This window comes from Drosophila suzukii, chromosome 2R (genome assembly GCF_043229965.1).
Source record: "Drosophila suzukii chromosome 2R, CBGP_Dsuzu_IsoJpt1.0, whole genome shotgun sequence".
Lineage (NCBI taxonomy): Eukaryota > Metazoa > Arthropoda > Insecta > Diptera > Drosophilidae > Drosophila > Drosophila suzukii.
This window is the reverse complement of record NC_092081.1, coordinates 16,229,277-16,256,976: the sequence shown is the minus strand read 5'-3', so window position 1 is coordinate 16,256,976 and position 27,700 is coordinate 16,229,277. Positions and strand designations below refer to the sequence as shown.

General features: G+C 43.4%; 3 protein-coding genes across 4 annotated transcripts; 2 read left to right on the top strand and 1 right to left on the bottom strand.

Moving 5' to 3' along the window:
* Nucleotides 1-258: 258 nt before the first annotated feature.
* On the top strand, nt 259-3,635 carry Pms2 (mismatch repair endonuclease PMS2). Its single transcript, XM_017085512.4, has 8 exons — nt 259-456; nt 518-677; nt 738-881; nt 944-1,512; nt 1,568-2,204; nt 2,263-2,976; nt 3,031-3,284; nt 3,343-3,635. The coding sequence occupies exons 1-8, from the start codon at nt 331-333 to the stop codon at nt 3,451-3,453; spliced, it is 2,715 nt and encodes a 904-aa protein (XP_016941001.3). The 5' UTR covers nt 259-330; the 3' UTR covers nt 3,454-3,635.
* Nucleotides 3,476-24,532, bottom strand: unc-5. Of its 2 annotated transcripts, XM_017085510.4 has the most exons (11): nt 24,401-24,532; nt 22,884-23,111; nt 15,073-15,958; nt 14,269-14,550; nt 13,511-13,681; nt 11,501-11,554; nt 9,662-10,000; nt 6,953-7,081; nt 6,686-6,881; nt 6,021-6,094; nt 3,476-5,965 (listed from the first exon to the last, which is right to left on the bottom strand). In XM_017085510.4, exons 3-11 carry the CDS (start codon nt 15,761-15,763, stop codon nt 4,653-4,655), a joined length of 3,249 nt encoding a protein of 1,082 aa, XP_016940999.3. In that variant the 5' UTR covers nt 15,764-15,958; nt 22,884-23,111; nt 24,401-24,532; the 3' UTR covers nt 3,476-4,652. The 2 variants fall into 2 exon arrangements, with proteins under 2 accessions (XP_016940999.3, XP_070851379.1); XM_070995278.1 differs by lacking the exon at nt 24,401-24,532 and having other exon boundaries at nt 22,884-23,335.
* A 1,706-nt stretch (nt 24,533-26,238) lies between these two features.
* LOC108017687 (melanization protease 1) lies at nt 26,239-27,553 on the top strand. Its single transcript, XM_017084796.4, has 3 exons — nt 26,239-26,492; nt 26,561-26,797; nt 26,853-27,553. The coding sequence occupies exons 1-3, from the start codon at nt 26,258-26,260 to the stop codon at nt 27,308-27,310; spliced, it is 930 nt and encodes a 309-aa protein (XP_016940285.4). The 5' UTR covers nt 26,239-26,257; the 3' UTR covers nt 27,311-27,553.
* Nucleotides 27,554-27,700: the final 147 nt, after the last annotated feature.

Below are 27,700 nucleotides of genomic sequence, written 5' to 3'. Positions count from 1 at the left end.
ATGATATGGTTTTAAAAACAAGCATAGGTAGTCTTTAGGGCATACGCCCTAAACATTTATTAGCTTTTTACCTAAAATTCGTTATAACTAATCATCCTGGTGAATAACTGATCAGAGATTATGATTTACTGGTGAACGCACTTTACACAGCGCCCTCTAGTGTTATTTAATGTAAGTGTATTCTACATGTATTTCCTACATTGTAATATACATATGTCATTTTTATTCGATTGTATTCCATAAAAGTACAATCTGGTCACACTGCAAAAACATCTGGCCCGCCAAAATAATAAAAAAACAATAGTTAAGTTTATTTATTAAGCAAGAATAATGATAGAAAGCGAACCGAATGCGGACAAGGAAGACGAGGCGGAGGTGCCACCACCCACCACCGCGATTTCGGGTCACATCCAGGCCATCGGCAAGGACACAGTGCACAAAATCTGCTCGGGACAGGTAAACCATAGAATTTGTAGTTTGTTTATGTCCTTTAAACTTTGGATTTTGACCACATCAGGTGGTTCTCAGCTTGGCAGTGGCCGTCAAGGAGCTAGTGGAGAACTCCATAGACGCAGGTGCCACACTGGTGGAGATCAAGCTGAAGGATCAGGGCCTGCAGGGCGTGGAAGTCAGCGACAATGGCAGTGGCGTGGAGGAAGCGAATCTAGAGGGCATGAGTGAGTACAGGAATAAACATCTATCACTTAAGTACAGTAAGCTAATCTCAACTTCTGCAGCGGCCAAGTACCACACATCGAAGATCCGGGAGTTCGTGGACCTGCTGGGCGTGGAAACCTTTGGATTTCGCGGAGAGGCCCTGAGTTCACTTTGTGCCTTGTCGGATATGGTGATTCAAACGCGGCACAAGTCCACCGAGGTGGGTGAGTTTTGCGTAAAGACATTGCCAATCCTTCACCCCACTAAAACCACCCCCAATTTCCAGGCATCAAGGTGGAACTAGACCACGAGGGCCGGATCAAGAAGCGTTCTCCTTGTGCCCGTGGCGTTGGCACTACCGTCACCCTGTCCAATCTATTTTCTACCTTGCCAGTTCGTCGCCGTGACTTCACCCGCAACATCAAGAAGGAGTTTACCAAGATGTGCCAGATATTGCAGGCCTATTGCCTGGTCACCAAGGGTGTGCGCATCCTTTGCAGCAACCAGACGCCCAAGGGCGCCAAAACTGTGGTGCTGCAAACGCACGGCAACCAGGAGGTTATGGCCAATATATCAGCCATTTTTGGAGCTCGCCAGGCGGCGGATCTGGTGCCCCTGAAGTCGCCTTTCGGGCAGGGACAACTGAGCGAGGCGGGACTGCGGGCAGATCTCGAGTCTTCTGTGGATGCAGCCGATACAACTTGTCCGCAAATCAGTGCCGAGGATGTGGAGCGTCTGAACCAAGCGGACTTCCTATTGGAGGGCTTCATTTCCAGCTGCCGACATGGCGCTGGGCGTTCTAGCAGAGATCGGCAGTTCTTTTTCGTCAACTCAAGGCCCTGTGATCCCAAGAATGTAAGGGAATATCCCTCCTTAAAAGACTATTTAAATCAAATTGTAAATATTGCAGATAGCCAAAGTGATGAACGAGGTGTACCATCGCTATAATGGCCAACAACAGCCCTTCATATACCTCAATATTGTCACGGCGCGCTCCGACGTGGATGTAAATCTCACGCCCGACAAGCGACAGTTGTTGATCAACAACGAACGGATTCTCCTGCTGGCTCTGAAGAAATCCCTGCTGGACACCTTTGGCCAAACACCAGCTACATTTCAAATGCAAAACACTACTATTCTGAGCATGCTGGAGCCTAAAATTAAGATGGAAGTAACTGAATATCCCGAAGAAACTATTAAGAAAGAAATCAGTGAAGAAACGCCCGATGACGATGTTCCCATTAGTTCATCGCAGAGGTTCATGGATGTGCTCACCCAGTGGCGACGAACTGGCGACACAAAAGGCACAGCGCCATCTGTTCCTGTGAAGCGCCGATGCAGTGAAACCGAGGAGTTGGCCACGCGATCCCTTAAAATGCAAAAGATTCATACTTTTCTTAGCCAAGATTCGCCTAAGGAGCAGAACTCGAAATGCGAATCGGAGTCTGAGGGAGCGAGTGACAATGAAAAGACAAAGGAAAACAAGGAGAAGGGCAACCTGGATAATAGTTTCCTTAACTTAAAAGAGCTGGCTAAGGAATCCGAAGGTAAGAAAGAATTATCGGGTGAAATATCATATAGTAATTCGTGTAATATCCTTTACAGCCTATGATCTTTTGATGCAACCAGCTAGAGTTCCTCGCATTGATTGCAAGGTCCTGACGCCGGTTAAAAGTCGACTCAGTATCGTTGAGTTAAAGATTGACACGAAGGCACTGCCCAAAAAGGAGTCTCCAACAGATATCGCACCAGATCCTCCTAGTTCTTCTCAGTTGACCGAAGAAACAGATATGGCCAGCGACGATGATGACCACATTGAGCTGCCCGCACGCATAGAGTTTGATGAAGAGGTGGAGGAGGGACCGCCTGCCAATTTCTCAAGCGGAGAGTTAAGTACAACGCTGGAGGAGATCGCGTCTTCTTTAAAGGCCCATGAGCAGCAACAGAGGGATCGCAGGGCCAGGGCCAAACTGCAGCGTCTGCGCTTTAAGAGCGAAATTAATCCTAACCAAAACAACAACGCTGAGGCGGAATTGCAGCGGGAAATCGGGAAAGAGGACTTTTCCCGCATGGAAATCATAGGACAGTTTAATCTTGGCTTTATAATTGTCAAACTAGAGGATGATCTTTTCATCGTGGATCAGCATGCCACCGATGAGAAGTACAACTTTGAGACACTGCAGCGCACCACTCAGTTGGAGTATCAGCGCTTGACAGTGCCCCAGAATCTAGAACTGACGGCGGTGAACGAGATGGTGCTTATAGACCACCTACCTGTCTTTGAGAAGAACGGGTTTAAGTTCGAGATAGATCACGAGGGTATGATTTGGATTGAGATTTAGTTTCTTAACTGATAAACCCTTTCCTATTAAGCTCCAGCCACAAAGAAGGTGCGTCTGCTGGGCAAGCCGCATAGTAAACGGTGGGAATTCGGCAAGGAGGACATAGATGAACTCATCTTTATGCTGCAAGATGCGCCCGAGGGCACCATTTGTCGTCCATCCAGGGTGCGAGCTATGTTCGCCTCTCGAGCTTGCCGGAAATCCGTGATGATTGGCACAGCTCTGAACAGGAACACTACGATGAGGAGACTTATCACGCAAATGGGGGAAATCGAACAGCCTTGGGTAAGGTGTAGAAATAAAATTTGCCAAACAAGATTGGCTTATCGGATCTGATTTGCAGAACTGTCCTCATGGACGTCCCACCATGCGTCATCTCATAAACGTCACAATGCTTTCGGGCAATGAGGAAGATGAGGAGGAAGCTGATCCGGATCAAACAGGGACAGAATAGATTTAAGAAATAGCATGGTCAATTATTGTTGCAGTTTTAATTTTATTTAACTTTTCTTTTGAGCCACTAAGTATACGTCATTGTTCTGTAAATGCTTACTTGATTAACGATTAAACGACAGGATCAGACTTACAACTAGAGACAAATACAAAGGTTATCACTTGAGTATGTCTAACAAGCTACTCGTTTTGTTGTTTTGTTTTATAACTAATACTATATCGTACACTAAATATACATATACGGGTACGCTTTTTAATATATATATCATTTGAGAGGCTACATACTTTCGGGTATATGTGTGCTATGGCTTAGTTTTGATTACTAAATGCTGCTCTTCTGTAGTGACTATTCGTAACTAGAGTCGGCTGAGAAAATCAACGATTTGGCAAACAGTTTACAACTCCCGCATTCGAACTCAAATGTTTGTCGGTTGTCTTTCGTAGTTGGCCATAACTTACTCTATACATATACTTTGGCCTGCTGCCCCAGATGCACTCGTATCTTACAGCTGTCGTATCGTACACAAACAGTTTCTCAATCGTAATACTAGAGTTTAGTGTTTAAAACTATAAGTTTGCTAAGCCACAAGTATAATTAAACGCTACATTCTTCCTGTTTAGTGTATAAAATGCATGGCACCCATAGGGAACAGAGTTCGTTGAGCAAGTTACCTTAGAACACAACACTACAGTAACTTAGGGACTATGACTACAGCTACACTTTGATTCAATATTTCTGTCATTTCGATTCCAATTTTCCAGATTTCGTTTCGTAATTCGTTCGCGTCGTTCATACATTTTGTAAATAAAAGGCAACTCATGAACATTTTTGTTTTCAACAACAAGGGACCATGGGCCTCACGCTGATTTTCCCATCTCACTTTAACAAACTTTGCAGGTGGTTCAGTTCTTAGGTGTTAAATGTTTGTCGGATAAGTTATCTTTGGAAACAAATAGTGATTTGTCACTGGAAACGGGGTGAAGATAGGTGAAACTGGGAAAAACTTTTAAAAACTCAACAGAGAAAATCAACGCTTAGTTTGTTAGATTTTGTTCGTTTTCTAATCTCATTGAATTTGGCGGAAATGGAAGTTCTAAAGCTTTTCCTTTTAGTTTCAGAAATACTAATAAACAGGATTTCCTTCCGCCAAATTCCTTTTGGATAAAGCTGCCGAAAAGGATCGGTTATCCCTGGCCTCCTTAGATCCACAGCGGACCAATTGTTTCAACTATGATGTCCAGCACATCCTGACGTCCCATCTCCTTGAGCGTCAGCAGGAGCGCCATTATCGTGTGCGAAACCGAATTGGAACTATTACCGGGGTTGCTGTTCGCCCGACACTCCCACAGGTTCAGGATCTGCTCGGTGGGCGAGGCCTTGGTGGCAAAGTAGGCGATATACCGGTCCGTATTCAGCTTCTTGGCCAGCAATCGCCAGTCCCGCTCGTCGGAACGCGGAGGATCCAAGGCAGCGCAGATCAGGCGCTTCGTGGCATGCGGCAGCTGGACAAAGTCCATTACACAGCTCTCGTTCACATAGTTGCCCTGGCGGTCAATGGAGATGGTGGTGTTCGTGGTGGAGGCCAGCTCCTCCGCCGATCCGCTCATGGAGTGGGCTGGAATGTTGAAGGTGTAGTAGTCATCCTCGCTCCCCTGGCCGAAGTCCACGCACAGGGTGTTCTGATCCTGCCTCCTCAAACTGAACTCGCAGTGCAGGATGGAGTTGTTGCTGAGGATGTGCTGGTAGGGTATGGCATGTTCGTAGGGAGCTGCCGCCTCCACATCTGCGCTTCTCACCCGGATGCTGAGATTCCGGCTGTTCAGCGAGAATGCAAAGACCTGGCTCTCGCCGAGGAAGCTGCCACCCAGCTTAGCCTCCACATTGGCGCAGATATCCCGGCTGTTGGGGAAGTCCTTTACCACGTAGATCCGCAGGCTGCAGTTGGCGCTGCTGGGTGGGGTGTGCTGACTGAAGGCCAGCAGCTTCATCTTGATCGAGGGCTGCTGGACCCTCGGCTCCGCCACCACGGTGAAGTGACCCAGCTGCTCCGTCATGATGAACACATGCGTCGCCTCCAGCTGCACGAACATGGGTGTGTTGATGGTCTCCTCGCCGACGGACACCGCCCGCCGCCAGTTGACGCTCAGCTCGTCGTGCTCGCTGTCCGCATGGTAGATGTGAACATGCCACTGCTCCGGAGCCACCAGGCAGTGGGGAATCTTCAGGATGACCGGCTTCACGAAGCTGTAGTTTCGCGGGGCACTATGCACCACACTGCTGCACAGGATGGAGCTCTCGGTGGCGCAGGACACGCGACTGCACTCGTCGCTCAGCAGGAGCAGGGATACGTGCTTCTTCAGGTGCTTCCCGATGGCGTGTTCCGGCACGAAGAGCAGCAGTTCCCCGCCGTAGAGTCGCAGCTGTCCTCCAGCGCTTCCCAGGAGCTCGTAGCTGCTGCTTTTCGAGGCGTTCAGTATGGACAGCTTGCCGTTCATATCGAAGGTGGAGTTGGCTGTTAAATAACAAGTATGTTTAATTCAATTAATAGTTTTATCAGATTTACTTACAGGTATCAGCGGTGGAGGATTCCCCGGTCTCAGAAAGATAATCCACACTCAGATGGTCTATGGGATTGGTGTAGCTAAAAGAAAAAGCAATCTCTTATTATTAAAGACATTCTTTATTGGTCTTAGGGCTTCACATAAGTACTTAATGTTCAGGAAAGAATAAAAACTTTATGTCTTCACATTGTTAAAACACAGCAAGAGAAGTTTATGGTGTGAGCACAAAATCTTCGTGCCAAGAATATTTTAAACCGCATAACTATACCCGCATTTAGGAGAATTTTAATGGCTCATGAGTCATATACAAAATGAAGCGCCTGTCATGAACAAGTATTAGAACTTAAGAATTCAGAACGGACATAAAAAACTGTAAGAGGCTCACAGTTTTTATTTCCATAGTTTATATTTGTAACTAGATAATAATTTTAAAGTCAGAAAAGTTTAGCATTTTAATATAACATTTAATTTCCCGCCAACTAAAATTTGTTGACTGAAAGAAACTCTAAAGAAATCGACTATAATCCCCTGATATTAAAATGGTGTATGATTTTATGGCGAGAGTATTTATACCATATTGTGTCCAAATGAAGACTCAAGAGTACCCAAAGGATAAAACGGACATATAAAAGGGCAAACTAATAACATTTATGGCTTATTTGTATACTTACTTGGCGGACAGATTGGGCACATCGTAGTGGTGCTCGGTGACACCGCCTCCACATCCGATTCCCAAGCCCATGATGTGCTCGCCGGGCAAATAACGATGTCCGGGATTGACGTAATCGTATCCCATGTTGTTGGCCTCTATGTGCATGCGCATCTCCTTCTTTTCCACAACGCCGGGCATATAATCCGCGTCCATTACTGCAAACGGAGTCGAAATACACACGGTCAATTGCTGGCGGCGAACGCAACTCGGTATCCTTTCAACTCACCTGATCGGGCCATGTTGTAATGGGGATTGGTGCGGATGCCACGGCGGGCGCAGCAGATGAGCGCCGTCCCAAAGGCGAAACACACCGCGGTTATGAACGCCAGTCCCAGATAGAGGGTCCAATCGAAATCTGCAATGGCGAAACGTTGCGCATTCACATTAAACTGCTGAATCGGCTGATTATACCCTGTAATCTTCTTAATTGAGGGAGTTCTGGTACCTAGTTCGTCTGCTTATTATTGAAATAACTTGATTTGTAGTTTTAAAACATTATAAAATACCCCTAGGTTCTTTAATACATTAATTAAATAATATTACTCTATGTTTCTGCACTACTTAAAAAAAAAAAATAATTTTTTTATAAAAATAATGATATGGTAAAAATATTCGGGCCTTAACTTATGATATGAAAACATCTTTAGGTTCTTTAATATGCTATTCTATTCTTCTCTTCTATAATAAAATTAAAAATATATTTTTATAAATATAATGATATTTAAAACCTCTTTCCGAGCATTTCCTTTATCTTGACCTTAACTTATGATTTGAAAAACATTAAATATCCTAAGAGTCTTCAATATATTCTTCAGGCTTTCGGTAAAAATGTCAAAAAAAATTAAAAATATATATATTTTTTTAAATAATACTATTTAAAACCTCTTTCCGAGCCTTTGCTTTGTTTTGTCACTTGCAATTGGATATTTTTCTATTCCTCCAATGATCTGGGCTCAACTACTGAGTATTTCCGAGCTCATCCTCAAAAGTGGTCCTTCAAAATCCGTTCACCTTCTAGAGGACTGAATGGCAATAAAGCCGGCCTGCCTGCAATGCCAGGCTGCGAACCAAGATGCTGCCCACCCCAACCCCTGCCAATTGCCAATCTTTGTGTGCTTGGGCATTAAAAAAAAAAGAAGATACCAAGAGATTTCTGCGTAAATCCGCCACCCTCATGCTTTTCAGGATGCCAGCGCCAAGCGAAATCCACACATTCATGGACGTTGAGTCAACCCGAAACCGAAACCGAATCCTATCCGAACTGAACTGAACTTTTCCATAACCAAACAGGCATCCTCTCACCCATTGTCATCAATCCCGAGCAGCCATGCGTATCCGTATCTGGCGGAGCAGAGCAGTGTGTGTCTGTATTTAATGTTTTATGTTTGTATGCTCATCCCCAGTCCAGCTCCGTCTATTTCGCATTATTATTCGCCGGCGGCCCCCCGTCGCCAGCAGTCATCCCAGCATATCCAGTCCCCATCTCCAGGCCCTGTCCCATCTCCATGCCCATCTCCATACCCATCCAATCCTCCCACCCATTGGACGCCCATTGTTGCGCTGCCTGTTTCCGTTGCTGTGATTGTTGTCGTCATTGTTGCTGGCGCTGGCGGTGACTGGTTGGCCAAAAAGGAATCGCTGCAGCGCAAGGAATTACTCTGTATATATTATGATTATTATGCCATGCCGTACAGTCGGTACTTGCACTTCCACTGGCTCTATAGGGCTGGGCTATATAGAAGTGGGCGGGCGGACGCATTATACAATGTATGAAATGAGCAATTATATTCGCTGTAAATCAGCGGCAGCATCGGAAACGGCAGTAGAAGTAGAAGTTGAAGTCCCTAGCCTGAGCCATCCAGCATCCCCAACTGGGATGGATGGTTGGATACTCCAAGGATCTTCGGGGCTTTCGTTTTCCCTTTGCTTTTGTGCATTTTGCATGCTGGTTTTTAGATTCTTTTTTTTGTTGTATTTCATTTTTTTTTATATTTTTGCCTCCTGCACGGGACATCAAAAGGGGATTCGTCTCCTTGGCCTGACAAATACGCTTTTAATATCAGATGGTTGAGTACGAGGCGAGCTGCTGACAATGGGCCATGATGAAGCCGCAGGTATCGGTGGCCCCAGGGATTTTGCCGGATTGGTTGAGCTTTACCGAATCGTAATAAAATCGAAAATAAGCTGCACAGCACAGCACAGTACCGACTTTTCAACAGGCAATCAAATAAAAGACAAACCTGCCAAAAGAAAATCCCAGGCCCCAGCAAAACTCCTTGTACCCTGATCCTTTCAATTACACACTGTGACAGCCATCTAATTGATCCCCATGGACCGCACAAAACTATGTTTGAGTTGGGTCAATCGCACACTTTACCCCCCCACTACTCCAAACTGATGAAAATCGAATCGCAAACAGCAACAATGACACACGGGAAAAGCCCGCAATTGGGGTGGCAAATGGGGCTGGGCGCTGTCTTTGCCGCACGCCTAATTATCTGGCAAAGCACATAAACCCTCAGCAGTCCAGGACCCCCACTTAAATCTCAATTCCAAGTGCTGCTGCGATTGATTTGCGACCCTTCTTCGATTGGGTTCGGGGATTGGAAGTCGGAAGTTGAGAGTTGCGGGTTCGGAGGGCTGGGGGAGCTTTTGGGGGTGAACTGTCCTGGCCATCCTATATCTATACTTTCTATACTTCTATATATAAATAAGCCCGTGGTCGTGCACAAACAAATGCACTTGGTTAATTTCCCATTGTGACAATCAGCGTTGAGTGCTCGGCTTTTGTGCGATGGGAAGGATTCTGGGGATTCTGGGCATTCTGAATCCTGCATCCTGCAACCCGGCTCTACTGTTATTGTTGTCTAACTGTCTACTTTGTTGCTCCAGCCTGGCATTCATCCTTGTCATAAAGAGAGAAAGAGAGACTCACCATCCTTGCCAATCTGGCACTGTTCGCCGCGGCATTCGGCCGTTTGTATGTCTTTTCCGGCGCACAGTGATTTGCCATATCCTGGGATATTGTCAGAACCGGAGCCAGTTGCCTCGCTGGGGCTTCCTCCTCCTGCTGCTGCTCCTCCTACTCCTCCTCCTCCTCCGGCGGCGATGAGGGCGGCCATGCCCACTCCGGCGCCCAGGAGCAGATCACCGGCTTCCTCCGCCTCGGAAAGCTGAGTCTGGGTCTGGCCCTGAGTCAGGCACTTCCGGCGACGCACTTGAATGCACTCCGCGGAGCAGATGCTCCAGTCACTCCACGCCGACCAGCGGGCCACTGTAAATGGAGGCACAAATGGAAAGCACAGGCAGTTTAGAAATCAAAAGTCATATTAACATGATTTAGCACACATTCCCGACAGCGGCACTCCCCGGGTCATATATCATTTGGGGATGGTCCACAAACCAGGGACGTGGCATGCCCCTCTTTCGGCTTCTACTGCTGCTGCTGCCTCACAATTACGCTCTAATAGATGGTCCATGGGGAGAAATCGAAAGTTTGTTCCCACCATAAAATTAGTGGGTCTTCCTCCTTCCCTGGGTTCCAATTTTTTTCTGTTTTACCCCCATTACCCTAAGAACTCCATTGGCGACGCCTTTTGAGTAAAAGTGATTGTCATTTTAATGCTTTTCTATTTTCGCATTTCTTTGCTATTTCAATTTCCCTGCTTTCTCTTAGGGGGCAGAGAACGGAAAGTCCGAAAGCTAAACAAAAAGCCAAAAACGTTCATGGTGTGATGCATGCCAATGGCAGCTGAAATATATGTTCGACAGTTGTACACTGGGAGAAAAACAAAGGTAAACTATTTAACTTATGAAAGTCATGTACAAATAGGAATATAGGAAAAAAACGTGAGCATTTTTCAGAACTTAATATATAATAAAAAAGACCTTTATACTTTAAATAGATTTAATAATATTTTCATATTCCAAATTAAAAAAAAGTTCTATAGCCCAATTCTTAAATTCAGAATTGGTTATGTTTTTGTTCCAATATTTTTGGGTATTTCTTTAAATATAAAGAACTTTTCTAAAGAAGGATGTCTCTGCTAGAGTATATAGACTAGCTCTAAAGACCTATAAGTTCTTATTCCCAATTATAGATGTTTTTCCCCCAGTGTGCACACATACTGGTATAAATACATCGGCATTTGGCACTTCCTGTTTTGGAAACATAAAACCACCCCCAAAAAGGGCGCACAGAATTCCGGACTTGTCGCCAGCCATCATCACATTGCCAGGCATTTAGTTTCCCCCGCGCATCCTGACCCCCACTCCCACTCCACCCCTGTCAATACCCATCCCCGGACGTATCCTTTTCGAACCCCAACCAGACACAGACTGTTGCATGAATCAGAGAGCGTAAGTCGTGGTAAGTGATTTTTAAGTTGCTATCTGCCGCAATGACGTCACTTGCGACCCCGGCCGAAAAACTAAGTCACTTCAGTTAAAGTCAGTTAAAGTATGTATAGGGTAGTAGTTTTTTTGTTTTTCAGGGGAATACCCGAAAGGAATGACGCCACGGTTGGTTGGATGCTGATGCCTCCGGTTCGGTTTAACACGATTGTTTATTGGATTGTTAAGGCCCCAGTGGATAACGGGGGTAGCCCCCAACTAAAAAATTTAACTGTCGTCGGCTCGTTAAACATTCAAGTTTAACTGCTCGAACACAATGTCGTATTGAATCCATTGGACCCCTTTTGGATCCTGGGAATACCTCCTGGGATGGGAGGCCTTTGAGGGAAATGCACATTGTCGGGCTTTCGGTTCAACTTACAGCGCTTACTCGACGAAATGTCAAATCCATCAGGGCTCACGATTTGAGTGTCCTCTGTTGTTGGCAGGCGGCAGTGGCGACGGGACGACGGGACGACGGGGCGTCAGGACGACAGGACGACAGCGTAATCACAGGCGTTGGTGGGCGTGGCGGCAGGACCATAAGGTTGACACGGTTCCATGGGGATGAAAAGTCGTCGGATGGAGGGAGTCCGGAAAAAAACGAAAGCCAAGCGAAATTTAAAATTAATTTTATGACACACTTTTCATAGAAAAGAAATACCCGAGTCCACAATGGCATCCCCTCTTCTGGAGCAAGTATATATATATATATATATATTCTACCCACAACCCACTACCCACTCCCATCCCCATTCCCATTTGCCCCGCTTGTCTGTCAACAATTGCTCATTGCTGTGCCCGCTGTGCGCCTGGCCAAGTATCCTACGAAATCTCCGTGTGGGTGAGTGAGTATCTGGGCAGGCACTACAATACAATACAATGCAATACAATAAATTTACATGAATAAAAGTGAAGAGTCTCAAACACATGCCGCCCGTGCGTCTGTCAAAAAGAGCGCCCCATCTACGATCTACCACCGAGCACCTCACCCCAATGCCTTCCCTTGCCATCCCATCCCAACCATTCCATTCCAGATTTCATCCTCAGTTCGAAGTCCCAAGACCCTGGTCCCATCCCCGTACCCCGGGTTCATTCCTTTGTCACCATTTAGTCGGTGGCACGCCGACGGCAGGCGTTCCCCACTGCCAAAGTCGGCGGCCCAATCTATCCATCTATATGCGCTATATACGCTCGCATGTGGAGATATCTGTCGTCGGTCCAATCTGAGGCACCGAATGCGTGTTTAAAATGAAATACTCAGCACTCACTCAAAAATGTATTATACCATTGTTCGCACTGGGCATGGTGACTATGCCGAGGGGTTGGTCTATATTTAGTACTAATTCATGTTAAGTTATTGTTACTCAAAGGGACTCTGTCAAAATGAATATGATGGATAGGTTCTAAGGTAATCTTTGAAATAATCCTTATAGCTAACTAATTTATGGTATCAGAGTTGTTTGGAAAATAGTGAGTAGTTATGCCAGTACTATAAGTAATACTTGAAAGTAATTAGTATCTTTGAATCAGTGGCAGTTCAAGATTTTGGTTGGGTTATAAAAAAAAAATTTGTTCCATCGAAATAAAAAAAAATTTGGAAAAAATTCATATTACATATAAAAAGTATCTATACTTTTTAACCCGAGTGGGGGGATGTATCGCCCATATACCTCTGTGGATCAGCGCATGTTTTCGAAATATTTTGTCATGTAAATCCAAATCACATTAATTTCGATCGATATTACTTTTTTTCCAATCTTTACTCATTAAAAATTCTTAAGCACAATTTTGATCACTTGTAAAATCCCCAGCTAAATTGGATTCTATTGAATAAAACATTGAAGTATTCCACACTAATCTTCTGCATCGCAAATCAATCACAATAGCACTCTAATTACTTATGTAAATCCCATCCCAATTGGATTATGATAATCACTGAAATCCTTAGAGTATGCCTAGTTCGCATGGACCCTAAAGCTTATCTGTCGTTTTCCCTTTTTTTTTATTTTTGTGAAACGCCCCCTGAACTTTTGCGTTGTGCAGTGCTTTGTATTTTGGACCACTGTCCTTGCCACTCTGCACCTCCCCCAATCCGACATCCTCCCTGGTGTGAAAAATACGCGTTGTTCTCGACGCTCCAGGAGATGTATCGACAGAGTCAGCGGGGCGACCAAAGAATACCGGGGCTGTGGGCAATGGGGGGAATGTGCAGGTGGCGCCCAAGTTGGAATCCCGGCCGCAAAATACCATTTAAATTGACAATTTCGCTGCTGTTCTACGGCTGCCTTTAAGCTTCCCGCAGTTTTCCCCCAATCCCAAACCCGCATAACGGGCGTGCTGGCCGCAATTCGATGCGCCCACAATTTTGCGGATGACCGCAGGAACGTACCTGGACATGCGGCGCAGTCGGCGGACTTCTGGATCTGGGGGCCCGGGCACTGGGCGCCCCCATTCAACGGCATTGGATTGTTGCAGGTGCGCGAGCGCTTCCTTCCCTGACTGGGTTTGCCCGCACACTTGCACTCGCGCCACGGACTCCAGGTGCTCCAGCCACCGTTGACTGTGGGATGGAATCAGAGTCGGAAAATAAAACAATTAAGAGAGTTATCGACCAGCACAGCGACAGTGAGATTACCCGGTACTCAATTTAACATGCTAAGCGATTATCGGCCTTGTAAGCGGGCAGCTATTGCCTACTTTAAAAGGTTTTCAGAAGGGGTTTTGATAGCCTCTTTAACCACCTTTAGATATCAATAAAATTTGGTATATCATAGATCTATAAACTAAAAACAATCAAAACCACTATGAGATAACCCCGTACTCAATTTAAGGTGCTTTACATTTTCAGTTCTTTAAGGGTTTTTGTAAAAGCTTTTAAAGTCCGAACTTAATTATCCTATAAATTTAAGTAATATTATCAACAGATAAACTCACATATGTATGAGCGGCAATCCTTAAATCTTTTCATATTTATTTATTAAAATTACATAAACGAGTATATCCAAATCGGTTTGGCGTTATTTGGTATAAGTAATGAAACCCCATTTTATCCTGGTTTTTCATGGGTATTTTTGTTCCAACGAGTACCGAGTAAAAACATGAACTCTTAAATGCAGTCCCCTGCCCTGGAGTCCCTGAAATACTGACCATAAACGATGAGCACGGCGGAATCGGAGACGCGCCTGCCGGCAATATTCTCCGCACTGCAGCTGTAGTTGGCCATGTGCTGCAGCGCCACCTGGCGGAAGGTGAGCGTGCCGGCCGAAACGCTGATCCCCGGTTCGTTGTCCGCGGTGATGACCGCGTTGTTCTTGTGCCAGGTGAGCTTGGGCTCGGGGAAACCGCCGGGTGGCTCGCAGCGCAGTTCCGCCCGACTGCCCAGCTCCAGGCGCAGCGAGGTGGGCGACTGGTTGAAGGACTTGCGAATATCTGCGGTGGTTAAAAAGACAGATGCCGGATACCGATATAGATATAGATTCAGATACGGATAGGGGTAGAGTGAGCTAAGCGAGGGTCAGCTGTTGACAGGAAGCCACCCCTGACAACGGTGCAATGTTAACTACAGGAACTACACTTTAAGACCTCGGCTTATATGAATTGAATATCAAAAAACATTTTTAATCTATTTTGTATTATATCTTAAATGCATTAATATCATTAATTTAAGGTTAATTTTGTGTTACCGGAAACGCAATCGAAAACTAAAGCAGATTTTATATAAAATTAATTATGAAAGTAAAGTTAATGGACAAATTTTCTATTTCAATATAGTAATATAGATGAATGGATATATTGTATCATTTTCAAATATTAAAGATAACATTAGATCGAATATGTTGGTATCTAAATTGTTGTTATTACGCAAAACATTTGGGTATTATCATACCATTTCATAAATAAAAGATACTTAAATAAATCTAAAAGTCATCTTATTTTGTACAGTGTACTCACAGGCTATGTGGACGGTGGCCGCCTGACTCTTGACCACGCCACGCGACGACCACGCGTGGCACTCGCACTTGAAGGGTCCGTCCCCGAAGAACTCGTCCACCAGGTCGCGATGGATGGTGGCGGTGACCTCCTCCATGTTGACCCCCGTGTGCGGGTCCACATGGGTCTCGTGCGTCGAAGGTGGCGGCTGCGAGCTGCCGCTGCACTTGAAGATCACCTGCAGCGAGTGGGAGGCCTTGCACTTGAGCACCGCCGGCCGGTTCTTGACCACGAACACGCTCTCCGGTTCGATGAGGAAAATGGGCAGCGTATTGCTGGCCTCTCCGGGACTCAGTTTCCCGTTGCTGTTGAACTCCTCGAGGAGTATTCCCGATCCGCCGGCCACTCCTCCTGGCGATCCCACTCCTCCCGCAGCAGAGGATCCAAGTGGCGACTTGGCATTCTCATCCTCACTACTATTCCCCAGCAGCTCCACGTTATTCCTATGCGGCGCCGTCTCCTCGGTGACCAGGGAGTTGGCAAAGGGAGCCATCGCCGTCAGGGGGTCGATGGCATCCTCCTCCAGGGAGGCGGACAAACTGCCGTAGTCCAGCTGCGGCAACTCTCCGGAAACTGGCAGCGAGAACAGCAGGATTACCTGGAGGTTAGCCAGCAGGGCAATCACATTTCCGGCTCTATTAATCACCGCCATGCTTCGTCGTTCGGAGGTGGAGGATTTGGAGGAGGTGTCTCTTTGTCCTGCGCTTCCTGTGATGCACAAACTGATGCACCTGCCGCAGGGGCACCTGTGTTTGCTGTTGCTGCTGCTGGCGATGTGGCGAGCTAGCTGAAGGAGCTGGCATTAGCATTAGCTGCACACTCGCTGCGTTGACGTGGTGAATACGATCTGGAAAGTCAGATAAGAAACGTTGAGTTAGCCACTACCTTTAGTTCTCCAAGCGGGCAATTTGCGCACCGGCAATAAGGCGATTATTTACAAAGCGGTCTGTCAAGCCACGAAAGTGTCCATGGTTTGACTAAAGTGTTCATATCTTTGACGCACACGCTTGGCATTAACAAACTTATGGTCTTGGATTTTACTATTCGAGACGACTTGCCAACACTCTAATGATTCAGAAAATAAGTCATATACATAAGTCACTTAAATGACTTGCAATCTGTTATAAACTACACTGGACTAAATGTCTTCTTTCAAGGTTTCTTGTAAAATGGGTAGATACCTCTTTATTATTAAATGTGAATTTTAATAGATGTATATTTCAGAAAAATTACATTAAGCAAAAGTGTCTTTAAAAATAAATTTGTATTTGACTTAAAGTGCTATTTAAAGGTCTTTAGGACGTTTAACTAAGAGTAGGTTTTAAATTTTTTGTCTAATCCGCGGGTTTGAAAACTGACCTTAGAAGTGTAAGTGTAATAAGTTCTGAGATCATCTTTTTTCGTTCCTATGTTGAACGTTTCGTGCTTTAATTTACCCTGAGGACGAGAAAACGGACCTAACATTTTGTATATCTTATTATCACTATTTGTAGGTAACCAAGTTATATAGTCCTACATTGAAAGGCCCAAATGGAATACTCAGCTATGCACCTGCTTCTTTATGACGCAGATTCCCCTTTTAATAAAAGAAAAGGTGTCGGCTTACCATCACATTTCCCAGAATCAACCATTATTTAAGGGTGGTAAGGTCTTAGGAGAAAAAGGAATATTTACGTAACAACCCCTTCCACTTTGAAAATATGCTCACTTCGAGAAGGAAACTATCTCGAGTTGTATACTTGAGTTTAGATATCATTTCCTGCCCTAGGTAGGCCCAACATTAGCTCACTCAGATTCCAATCTACCGTCAGGATCAATAGAGAAATGAGAATGTATCGGCCTCACTTAGGGACACTTCCTGTCCTCGCCGCACAATCGATGAGTTGTCTCCATCAATCAGGGGACCAATACGCCCCGACCAACAACGAATTTCCAAGTGTAGGGCAGCGTGGTCACAAGTTACAAAATTTCCCATTAGCCATGCAAGTCATGCCGCAGGTTCTACGAATCGTTGGTACCTAATCGAAATATTAATAACAGGTATAAGTATGCTCCGCCACACTGCAGTTCCCGAGTTCTCCGGCTCTCCAGTTCTTCGAGCACCTCACCTAGGCTGTTCAGGACGTGGTCTCCTCTACGGTCTGTGGGAAAAGTGCCTTTTGTCTTTCAGAGTTATTAAGTGAAGTTTGTGGAGGTGGAGAAATGAGGGAGGCATGCCTGCACGAACACCGCGATAAGTCCGGCCCCCGTCTTTGAGCCTCACTTTGAGTTGGAGTTTATGCGTTTGTCTTTGTAATTATGTATTAATCATGCATAAGTTAAAACTCAAAAGCCCCCCGCTCAAACGGATTTTATGGCCGCCAGCGTGGGCCATTAAAAGGCGCATCAAGTAAAAGTCGATATGTAAATTTTGCGGAAACGCTGATATGCGATAAGTGATTATTATTAGAGGTCCATCAAGCATGATGCGCCATAGCTCACAACTCCACCAAATCAAAGTTGCCCAGTAGCAGTGGCAGAGGCATTCGTGACCACGAATCGTAATAAAATATCGGGTAATCAGAAGTTAAAGGGAAATAATACATTTGATGGGTCGTCATCGTCGTTTCTTTCGGCTTAAGCGCCTTTATGCGTAATTCAATTGGATTTACAGGGTGCTTGTGGACACTTGAGTGTCTGTCAATATTCTCCTTCGTGTGTGGATAGTGTGGCGTGGTATGGGTAAATGCTATATGCCATATATGCTATATTCTCCAAATGGTGTGTGGGCGGGCGGTACTCATGTAACTGACCAGATTATAATAGTCTTCCGACTCTATCCGCTTTGTTTTGTGTGTGCATTCAATTATAGATGGGATATTGAAGCTCGTTTTGTTTTCGATTTGTCTAGACTCTTGTTTGACGAGGCCGAGATTGGGCCTCATTGTTTGCCGGGCTGCTTAGCTAAATTACATTTCGGCTAAAGCAAATCGATATCGCCATCAGCGAAAATCGAACTGATTTTCAGCACGTATAAACAAAGCGTAAGTATTTATTACTGCAGCTTCTCCCAAGAATAATGCTGAATTGCCGGCTTAAACATATATTTACATGACAAGGGAACTGCCGAACTGATGGCGAGATTAATCAAAGTCTGGCACATAAAATACACCCGATTGGATCGATTGGCTGCCTGCCTTATCGGAGCAAAAGCGTCAGTGATCAGGGCACATTACTTTTTAATAGATTTTTAATGAACTGAAGTAGGCCAAATGGATTGTAAGAGGCTCTTATCAGCGACATTTCATTGTCTGCGGGTGTACTTTATAATCGAATGGGTTTTATTTATTGAATGCAAACTTGTCGTTGGCAAATAAAAAACCTGCATTGATTTTGGCACGCAAGCATCCGGGAAAACCCCCTCCACTTCCTCATCCTCTGAATGAATGACTGGATGGCTGAATGACAAACTGTGGGACACACACGCACATGCACTGCAAAAAAGGTCTTTAACAAGGCATATAAAAGCGTAGTTCCAAAATTTACAAAATAGATCAAAGTTATTTTACTTTTACCACTATAAAACTTAAGACAGAAAATGTTAAGTAGGTTTAAGCGACCTTATACCAAGGCTGATGGAACTAACCCAGTTTGAAAACTTATTTTTACATTGATTAGAATTTCTGAAGCTATCAGCTTTATTTATATTTGCTTTTCAAAGAAAGAAACTTGAAACATGATACTGTAAGATAAGACCCCCTTGTGACCATTTGAAGATTAGGAATACCAAATACTCAAATAAAAATTTCAGAAGTGATGTACATATTAGTGATATTTTATGAGGCCTTGTCTTAAGGTCCTTTTTTCTCTGTGCAGTCTTTGAGATTTATGGCAAGATACGGCAAGTTGCGTGTGCATGTAATCATCCTATATTGTGAGTGAGAGACGCCACCGAAGTCCCGCTGAACTTTGATGATTTCCCAAGCTCTCGGATTTCTCCTCCTCCGCGGAGGAGGATGAGATTGTGTCGCCAGCACGGCACTTGCTTCCTAGGCAGCCGGAGCCAGCCCAGAATGAATGGGAAATGCGAATGGAAGACTGCGTGGGATAATCGGCGTCGTATTCAATTTAATTTCACAACTATTGCGGAGTCTCAGCGAAGTGTAGGGGCGGAGAAGCCCTTCCTGTGCCGAACGAGAACTTCCAAGTGAACTCCAAGAACACAGATTCGGCTGGCATTTCGGGGGATGGAGATGGGGATGGATATGGGAATGGGAATGGGGATGGGGATGGGGAACAATGCCAGAACTCACAAAACAAGTGAGCATTCTATAAAATAATTGATGACTGACTGACTCAGTTGCTTGGCAGCAATAATTTTTATACTTCTGGAGTACTGGCACACACACTCTCGAGCACTAAAATCAAATGCCACTCGAAACGCTGCGCCAGTCGCTTGGTGACTGCCCTGAAGTGGATGTGGATCCATGGATGTGGATGTGAATGTGGATGTGAATGTGGCCGTGGCAGATGCCGCTGCCTCAATTGCGTGTGACTTGGTTTCGCTACTCCTCCTTGTAGTTATGTTGTACAATCGCCGGAACATCTGTAGCACAAATGAAATCTTTAGTGCCCAAGGGACCGTGCTGGTTACTCTGAGGCCCCAGGCATCTGTATTTCACATGTTGCGCATTTTGCCCACACACTCGCCAACTTGAGACCCTATAGAGGCAGCTATTGTGAGCTCTCAGTTCGCTTCGCATTTTTTCGGGCCACGCTTGTCTTGTAATCAAACAATTAAAGATGATTTTAATTAATCTATTTATAAAATCCTCCCCCATTGCCGAACCGCCGTCATAACTGCTCAAAATTGAATGCGACGAGCGTTGCTTGATCGAAACAAACTCGACTCGACGGGGGATGCTAGCCGAGCGACAACAAACAAACATCTTTAAATTAATTAAGCGTAATTGTCGAGGAATTAGAAGTAGAAACAAAAGTTTCAAGCATGAGTTATGGGCCAGATACGGCTCATGTTACTACAAGATGCACAAGATACAATCATAGATACATGTGTGTAATAGATGGAGCGGTGGAGGAGGCAAGCCAGCATACTTGTGCCCGTCTGCATGCAATAAACAAATTATTTATGATTCCATCGCATAAGTAGCACAAACTGAACAACTGATGACGGCCCTTATCATTTGTATCGTATTAGCAAAGTTCTAATGTGTCCGGTTCTAACAAATGATGCCCATGGCCTAATTTATGTTGCCAAAACTGGTACCACATGATGCCAGATGATGATAGCCAGAGAAAAAACAGAAATGGAAACAGAAACAGAACAGTTGCCTACGCAGGCCAAAGATGCAATGATAAGAGTCTGGCCTATAGAAAGTTCTACCCCAGACCTTTACCTATAGGCATGTTAATTTCCTCTTGATTCTCACCGTCATCGATCGGATCGGTAGGTTCAATCCAACGATTTACGACGGTAAGCCTGAGCTGCGCCCTTACAACCTTTGGCTATCTACTTTCGGAACAAAGCCAGTTGCCGAAAGAAAATGAAAAGAGCCTATTCTTTCACTTCGATCGACATCTAATCCGGGGTTAAGTCGCCTCCCGGTCCCATGAACCCCATAGGAGCGTTAGCATAGGAACCTTTAGGCCTCTACATATGTTGTAGAACGAATGACAATTAATCACCGCAGGAGTCAAAGATGTTCATGCAACGTTCCCATGTCCCGAAAATCGAAAGCCGAGCCCTACATACCTACCTCCAAGCCCTTGTTTGCCCATCGAAGGGAACAGCTGTATCTGTATCTACGACCGGGTATGAGGCTCGATTACTGTGCTGTTGCACAACCCCTAAAATTATTATGACTAGGCCGAGTGTGAGAACTCGTGAAGGAGGTAAGAGTAAGAGCCGCGCGTAAATTGTTAAAAAGCAGAAACCAAAGTGTGAGTCCAATCATTACGTGCATTTGTCAAGGCTGAGAATTGTTCCGAATGTCGCTGCTGGTTGTCTGAGTCCCATACCCCTTTTTACCATACTAAACCATATATACCATGCCATTTCGTCTGTCTGTCTGTCACTCAGTCGGTACGTCAGTCAGTCAGTTAGGACGTTTCGACGTCCAAAGGGGATCATTATATGCCAATTGGCGATTGTTTGTTACCCACTCACCGACCCACCGACCCACCGTTTTTTGTCGCGGAGGGTTGGTAATTGCAATCCACATTTGAATTTACATTTGAATAACGGTTGCAGGCCCAAATTATAACTGTAATTGCGGCATGTTGATCGCGGCATCCCGCTGGCCGGAGTTGTTGTTATAATTGTAGCTGCATCTTTTATCAATGAATTGAGTGCTGCACTCTCATGAGGGCCTCTTAAAAGCCGCCCGTCCACCCCTCCAGTCCCGCTCTGTGACAAGAAAAACCAAAATAAACATACTGAGAAAAATACATTATCCAGGGCGATTGGGAATGTTTGGGAAACAACAATGGTATTCAATATTCCCATGGTCTTAAACTGGCTGAAGGTCTGAAAGGTTCTAAGTGCCCAGATCATGCGATTGATAAAAAAAAGCAATACTCATTAAAAAAATATTAAAATCTTATTCAAATTCTTAGGTCTTTAATTAGGATTTCGTCGCATATGACACAGGGTTATGACATTATCTATATCTTATATTATGAAATATTACCATGGTCATAAACCGGATCAAGGTATGAGATTCTCAGAGTGCCTAGATCACCCGATTGATATAAAGATCCAATACTCATGTTTCAAAAATATTTCAAGAATATTTAAGGTCTTTAATGACACTTCAATTTAATTTGTTCGTATATGACATGGGATATGATATCATTTAATAAATTTTAACTAATTTCAAATCAATTTCAAAGACTCTGGCTTGTCTTTATTTAAATTTAGAGGTAATGGCGTTTAAATGAATCATAATCCATTTCGATTGAAATCTTGAGTCTTAAAAACCGTATGTTTATTATTAATTGGGCATGTTTCATAGCTAGAATGGAAACTCCGATTGTACCAAGTAGGTTCGAGTCTTTCAATAACTCAGCTATATACAAGCCATCTTCTATCCGCTCCCTTTGATTAAACAAAATTTGAAACTAAAATGATGTTATTTTTTTCCACTGTACAAACACACACAGTCGCACTCACAGCAAATACACATGGCTAAGCGCAATCATAAAATACAAATAAAAATAAAAATACACGATGGCGTTCAAAAGGGCACGCTTTTCATAATAAACATTAGCGAGCGGCCCTGTAGCCCCTGTCGACCCCCCGCCCTCCGCCGCTGTCTGTCCCGCGGTCACATGGTTCGAGGGTCGTCCGCTCCGCTCCAGTCGGTTCCGTTTCCCCCGCCCCCTCCGACGACTCCTCCACCCCCGCAAGTGCTCCTGGGCCGCTTGTTTGTTTGTGAATTGGTCGTCTTTAGTTACACTTGAATACGTTTTGTGTGTTGTCGCCGTAGTCCGGTGTTTGTGTGTGGGTTATGGTTAGCTGGTTAGCTGGATAGCTGGTTGGCACTTCACCTCCTACTCAATGCACTTTGCACCTTAAAATAGCATTGCAGTGGCATACTTAGCGGCGCAGGAAGCGACGGACTACTGCAGTGCGCCCCTTTTTGTCTGAGCGTGCCCATAAGTAGTGTGTCCTGTGTGTGTGCCTTGTTTTTATCCTAACCCATCCTAGCCCATCCTATGCCATCCTGTCCGAGCACTGGGGTTTCTTATTATAGCTAAGCATCGCTACTTACCCGGTGTCTCGCTTTTGTTGCTCCCGTTTCTGCCGTTTCTGCCGTTTCTGCAGTGCGACCAAAGGAGCGGGCTGTTGTCTTAGGAGCAGGAGCCAACATGTATCCAGATCCAGTTACATGTCACCAGCCCCCCTGGAATCCTCGCAGTGTGTTTGTGTGCTGTAACCTTATCGCTCTTAGTTTATTTGTCTCCGCTTACACTCATTATTATGACCGAGCACTTCACCACTGCATCGGAAAGATATATCCTGCTGGTATTATTATTATGGCACTAGGTAAGGTATCTCAATCCCGCATATGATATCTGTGTATCGCCGTTCACACGATCTCGCACTTGGTTTTCAATACGCGCGCTCGAACACTCGAATTTCGAAAATAAACAACCACTGCGACGAGCCGGCGTGCGTCCGTTTGCCTCGACGTTTGGCGTTCAAATGAGACGTGCGTTCGTGGACTTGGCAGAAAAGGCTGCGATGACAGGGCCCTGCACTCAGAGAAAAATCTATACAAAATCTTTCCACAAATGTTCAATAAAAATTAGGTTATGTTAAAAAACTATTGGTATTGAAACTTGCACTTCTAAGCGTTACATTAACTCTAACTTTTATAGTAAATAATTTAAATCATAATAAAAAACCATAATCCAAGTCATAGAAAATAGTCTTCAAGTAAATTCAAAACTGAATGTGAACGCTAATGAATCAATTTGAATTTTGGTATGGCCATTGAGCTCTTGAAAACAACTTTAAAAATCTTTTTAAAGCTAGCTAAAATTTAAGTATCACTAGATTAATAATTTTGAATCAATTTTTGTTTTTTAATTTGGAGCTTATGTTCGAGATACTGATCAAAATATAAAAACTACGTAAGCCTTCTTTAAGAAAAGTGTGATTATTTCTCTGAGTGTAGTTGCGCTCTTTGATTCGGAGTCAGAGAGCGCGTGGCGCTATTCTCCCGCTCCCGCTCGGAAAAAAAACTCGCACACAGCATCCCCAGGAGGAGCACGTTGTGTTGTTGTTGTACGCAGCATATGTGCAGGAAGTGGAAGAGTGGTTAGGGGGCGGTGGGGTGGAAGGCTCCAAGAGAGAGAGAGTGAAAGAGAGAGCACTCTCCCATTTCGGACGCACTTTACGACGTGGATGTATATGTACAAGTACGTATATATATTGGCTCCTTGGCTATTTTGTATCTTTCCTGCCTCCGCCAGCGCGCTGTTGTTGTTGCTGCATTCTAATTTTACGCACTGGATTCCTGAGATACTTTCATATTCCCGTTCCGTTTGATGATTTATCGACTGCAGCGGCAATTAAAAGGCCTTTAGCGCTGCTATTTTTTTATCAACTCCACTCGGTGACATTGGAGTTTTATTTATATTTTGTTGTGCGCGCACACCCACACCCACTACGCACCGACACACACACACACACACTAGCGCACACCTAAGCCAGGAGATTTCAGTTGGCTTTGCTTGCCATTTTTCTTATTTGTAATTCCCCTGTATTTCACTTGAACTTTACCATTTACTGCGGTTTAATTGCACATTTTATGGGCCAGACATTGACTGCAGTTTTCCCGTTTTTTGTTTTTTTTTCGGCGAGCGCATTCCTTAGGCATCACTCAGTCACTTTGGCTCGAGGTTTGGAGCCTGTGCTCCCGCAGATTACTCCCGCCGGCCAGTGTGGCCAGCGGTCGTCAAGGGCGCCAATCAGGGTTGAAGGTTTTTCCGGCAGCTACTTTGAATCCTTTGGCGCCAGCTTTTGCAGATAAGGAGATTCGCACGAGATACATAATTACCCAGAGTTTGTACACAGAGAGAAAAAACCAAGAACATTGTGCTTGAATTGAGAACATTCGTTTTTAAAAACCGTGTAAGTAAAAATGTTCTTATTTTGAGCTGAACGTTCTTTATTCTAGAACATTTTACTATCGTATACATGATATACTTATTGTATAAATCAACGTAAGCAACTTATTTATATGTGAATTAAAAAATTATATTAACAATCACCTATGTGATGTAAAAATAATAAGTAATAATATTTAATTTCTAAAATTGGAAATTAATTTTAAAAAAGCAAAAATTAATTGAACAAAGATATAAGATAATATTTTAATTTAATTTATTTTCTCGACTAATGTCTGCAAATATTTTACTTTACTAGGTTTGTATTTTCTGACCTTACTTATTTGGGTTTATAAATGCATGTACATATGTGTCATGTTTACCTAGAAGGAAGTTATCTCAATGCTGCTGTGAAAAAATGTATGTTACTTTTTGAGGAATATTTAAATTTTAAGAAGTCTTCCTTGTTGCCAAAATTATTTTTTTCTGAATATACGTATTCTCCGATCTTGAAGGCCCCGGACCAATTTGTTCGCAAATGATCAAAATTCTTTGAGATTTTTAAAAAAACTGCAAGGAAAAAAAAATGTTTTAAAAAATTTGAGAGATACACTCAAAACATTAAGATTAATGTCAAAGTCCTGTTCTAGTCAGAAAGAGATCGAAAGTTTTTTGAAAACATTTACCAAATGTAATTTAAAATTTATTTTAATTAATATCAACTTGATACTTTAAGTACCGAGTTTATTTTTATCTGAATAATTTTAAATTGATATTTTGTGTTTAGTTTCTGTTCAGCTCTTAATTTAACAAAATTATACACTAACATTAGTAACTGTGTAGTGATTGGATGTACATCATTGCACGCAGAAAGAAGGTTTAAAAGAACTAATCAATGGATTGCACAAAAATCTGCAGTTTATTGAAAAACGATTTGTCCCATAGTGCAGTGGCACTTAGCGAATGCACAATCCCTACCTAGCGAATACACACTCCTAAGCAGTTCGTACACCATACTTATTTTTAAAGTGGCGCCCCCTATTGTCATTTCTGACACTTGATTATGAGATTCTTCTTTTGGGTTAAACTGTAACATGCTTTTAGGGATGACAAGAAATTATAATTTGAAATTGAGCCATATTTTTCTGTTTTTCATACTACTTTTTTTAGACATTGTCACTTTAAAAAAATCATAAAAAACACAAGCAAAACGATTTTTGAAAAATTAAAAATATTAAAAATTAAAAAGTTTTAAAGTAGATTTTCACAAAATTTCCCATTTTCAAGAGGCACTGAATGGTTCAGAAAATTCTTGAATCATTCAAACGGAATATAAATGACCTTTCTATGAGCCAAAACGTATATAAAGTAAGCTCAAATTATGAGGATATTAAACTTATGTTTTGCGTTTTTTGACTTTATAGAGTCGGAAAAAAACCCAGATTATAATAACAATCTTTGCCAAGTGGCGTGCCAAAAATCATATATAATTTCATTCCGCGTGAGTCAATCATTCAGTCTTTGCGAAAACATGAAGCTCGTCTTATCGGGAATTGTTTTTTTAGCCTGCCTTTTTAATGGCACTAAAGAAGGATCAGCACGCTTGCTTGATAGGAACTGTGGAATATCAACGATTGACGATATAGAGGGTCTTATTCATAATGGTAACAAAACAACTATTAAGGAGAACCCATGGATGGTAATGATCTCTAGAAAAAATGGTCTTTCGTTTGATTTTGTGTGTGGCGGCACGCTCATCACAACACGTGGGTATTTATTTAAATTTGTTAAATTAATAAGAGATTTATTCTATATTATTATACTCTTTCTTAAGGCTTAGTTCTTTCGGCTGCGCATTGCCTTTATTTTGATGACACATATTTGCATTTGGGCGATTATTTAATAAAAGATCCAGAACCAGTTTGCACTTTGGATAAATGCATACCAAAGATGTATAATCATATAGCCGATATGAAATTTGTTCACAGAGATTACAAAGGAAGTATTGCAGATGGAAGTAGGAAGTTCGACATAGGCATGTTTCGAATGAAGGAAGAGGTGACATATTCAGGTAAATACATTGGTCAACCAAGTAGCACCTCCTTAACTAAAAATCTGTTTCTTAGACTATGTTCGACCTATATGTCTACTTGTCGATGAGCCAATAATTCAGGCTAGGCAATTTAACATCACCGGCTGGGGTAAGACTAAACAGGAGCAACCAGTTAACCGGATTTTACAAACAGGGACCGTTTACTCAATGAATAATTCCTATTGTGATGCCAAGTATAGTACTCATACTGACGAATCGCAGATTTGTGTCGCCAGTAATTCAACTGGCTCATGTGAAGGCGACTCTGGAGGCCCACTTAGCTCAATGATGTTTTACGAAAATACGAACAGGACTTTTCAGTACGGTTTGGTTAGCTTTGGTTCTGAAAAATGCATTAAGCAATCTGTATTGGGTGTTCTCACAAATGTAACCCATTACATGAAATGGATCGAGAATGTAGTAGAGGTTTCCGAAACTCAGTATCCAGGTAACAGCGGTTTCTGGCATAAAATTACTATAATCCCACTCTGATTTGAAGGGCAGCATTTTAAGCTCCTTTTTGTAAATAAAATTAACTTTAACCAGAGAGGAAGCTAACTTCGGCACGCCAAAGTTTCTATACCCTTGCAGGTCGTTCCCGTTTCGGAAACGTCTGCATTGCTGCGTTTCAAGCTTCTGACTAAAATCATTATACCCTCTGCAAGGGTGTAAAAATGCAAACAAATTGTATTACATTTTTAAATACCAATAAATGTCCAGATTTGTCTAAAATCATATGTGTACAAACTGTACAGCTGCATTCTTTTAGTTAAGGGGAAAGCTTATCTCGGCTATTCGAAAATGGAAAGCTAAGTTTATTTGAAGTTATAAATCGATTTTATTTTGAATGCCGCACCGAAAAAACTAATCATTTTTAAATTG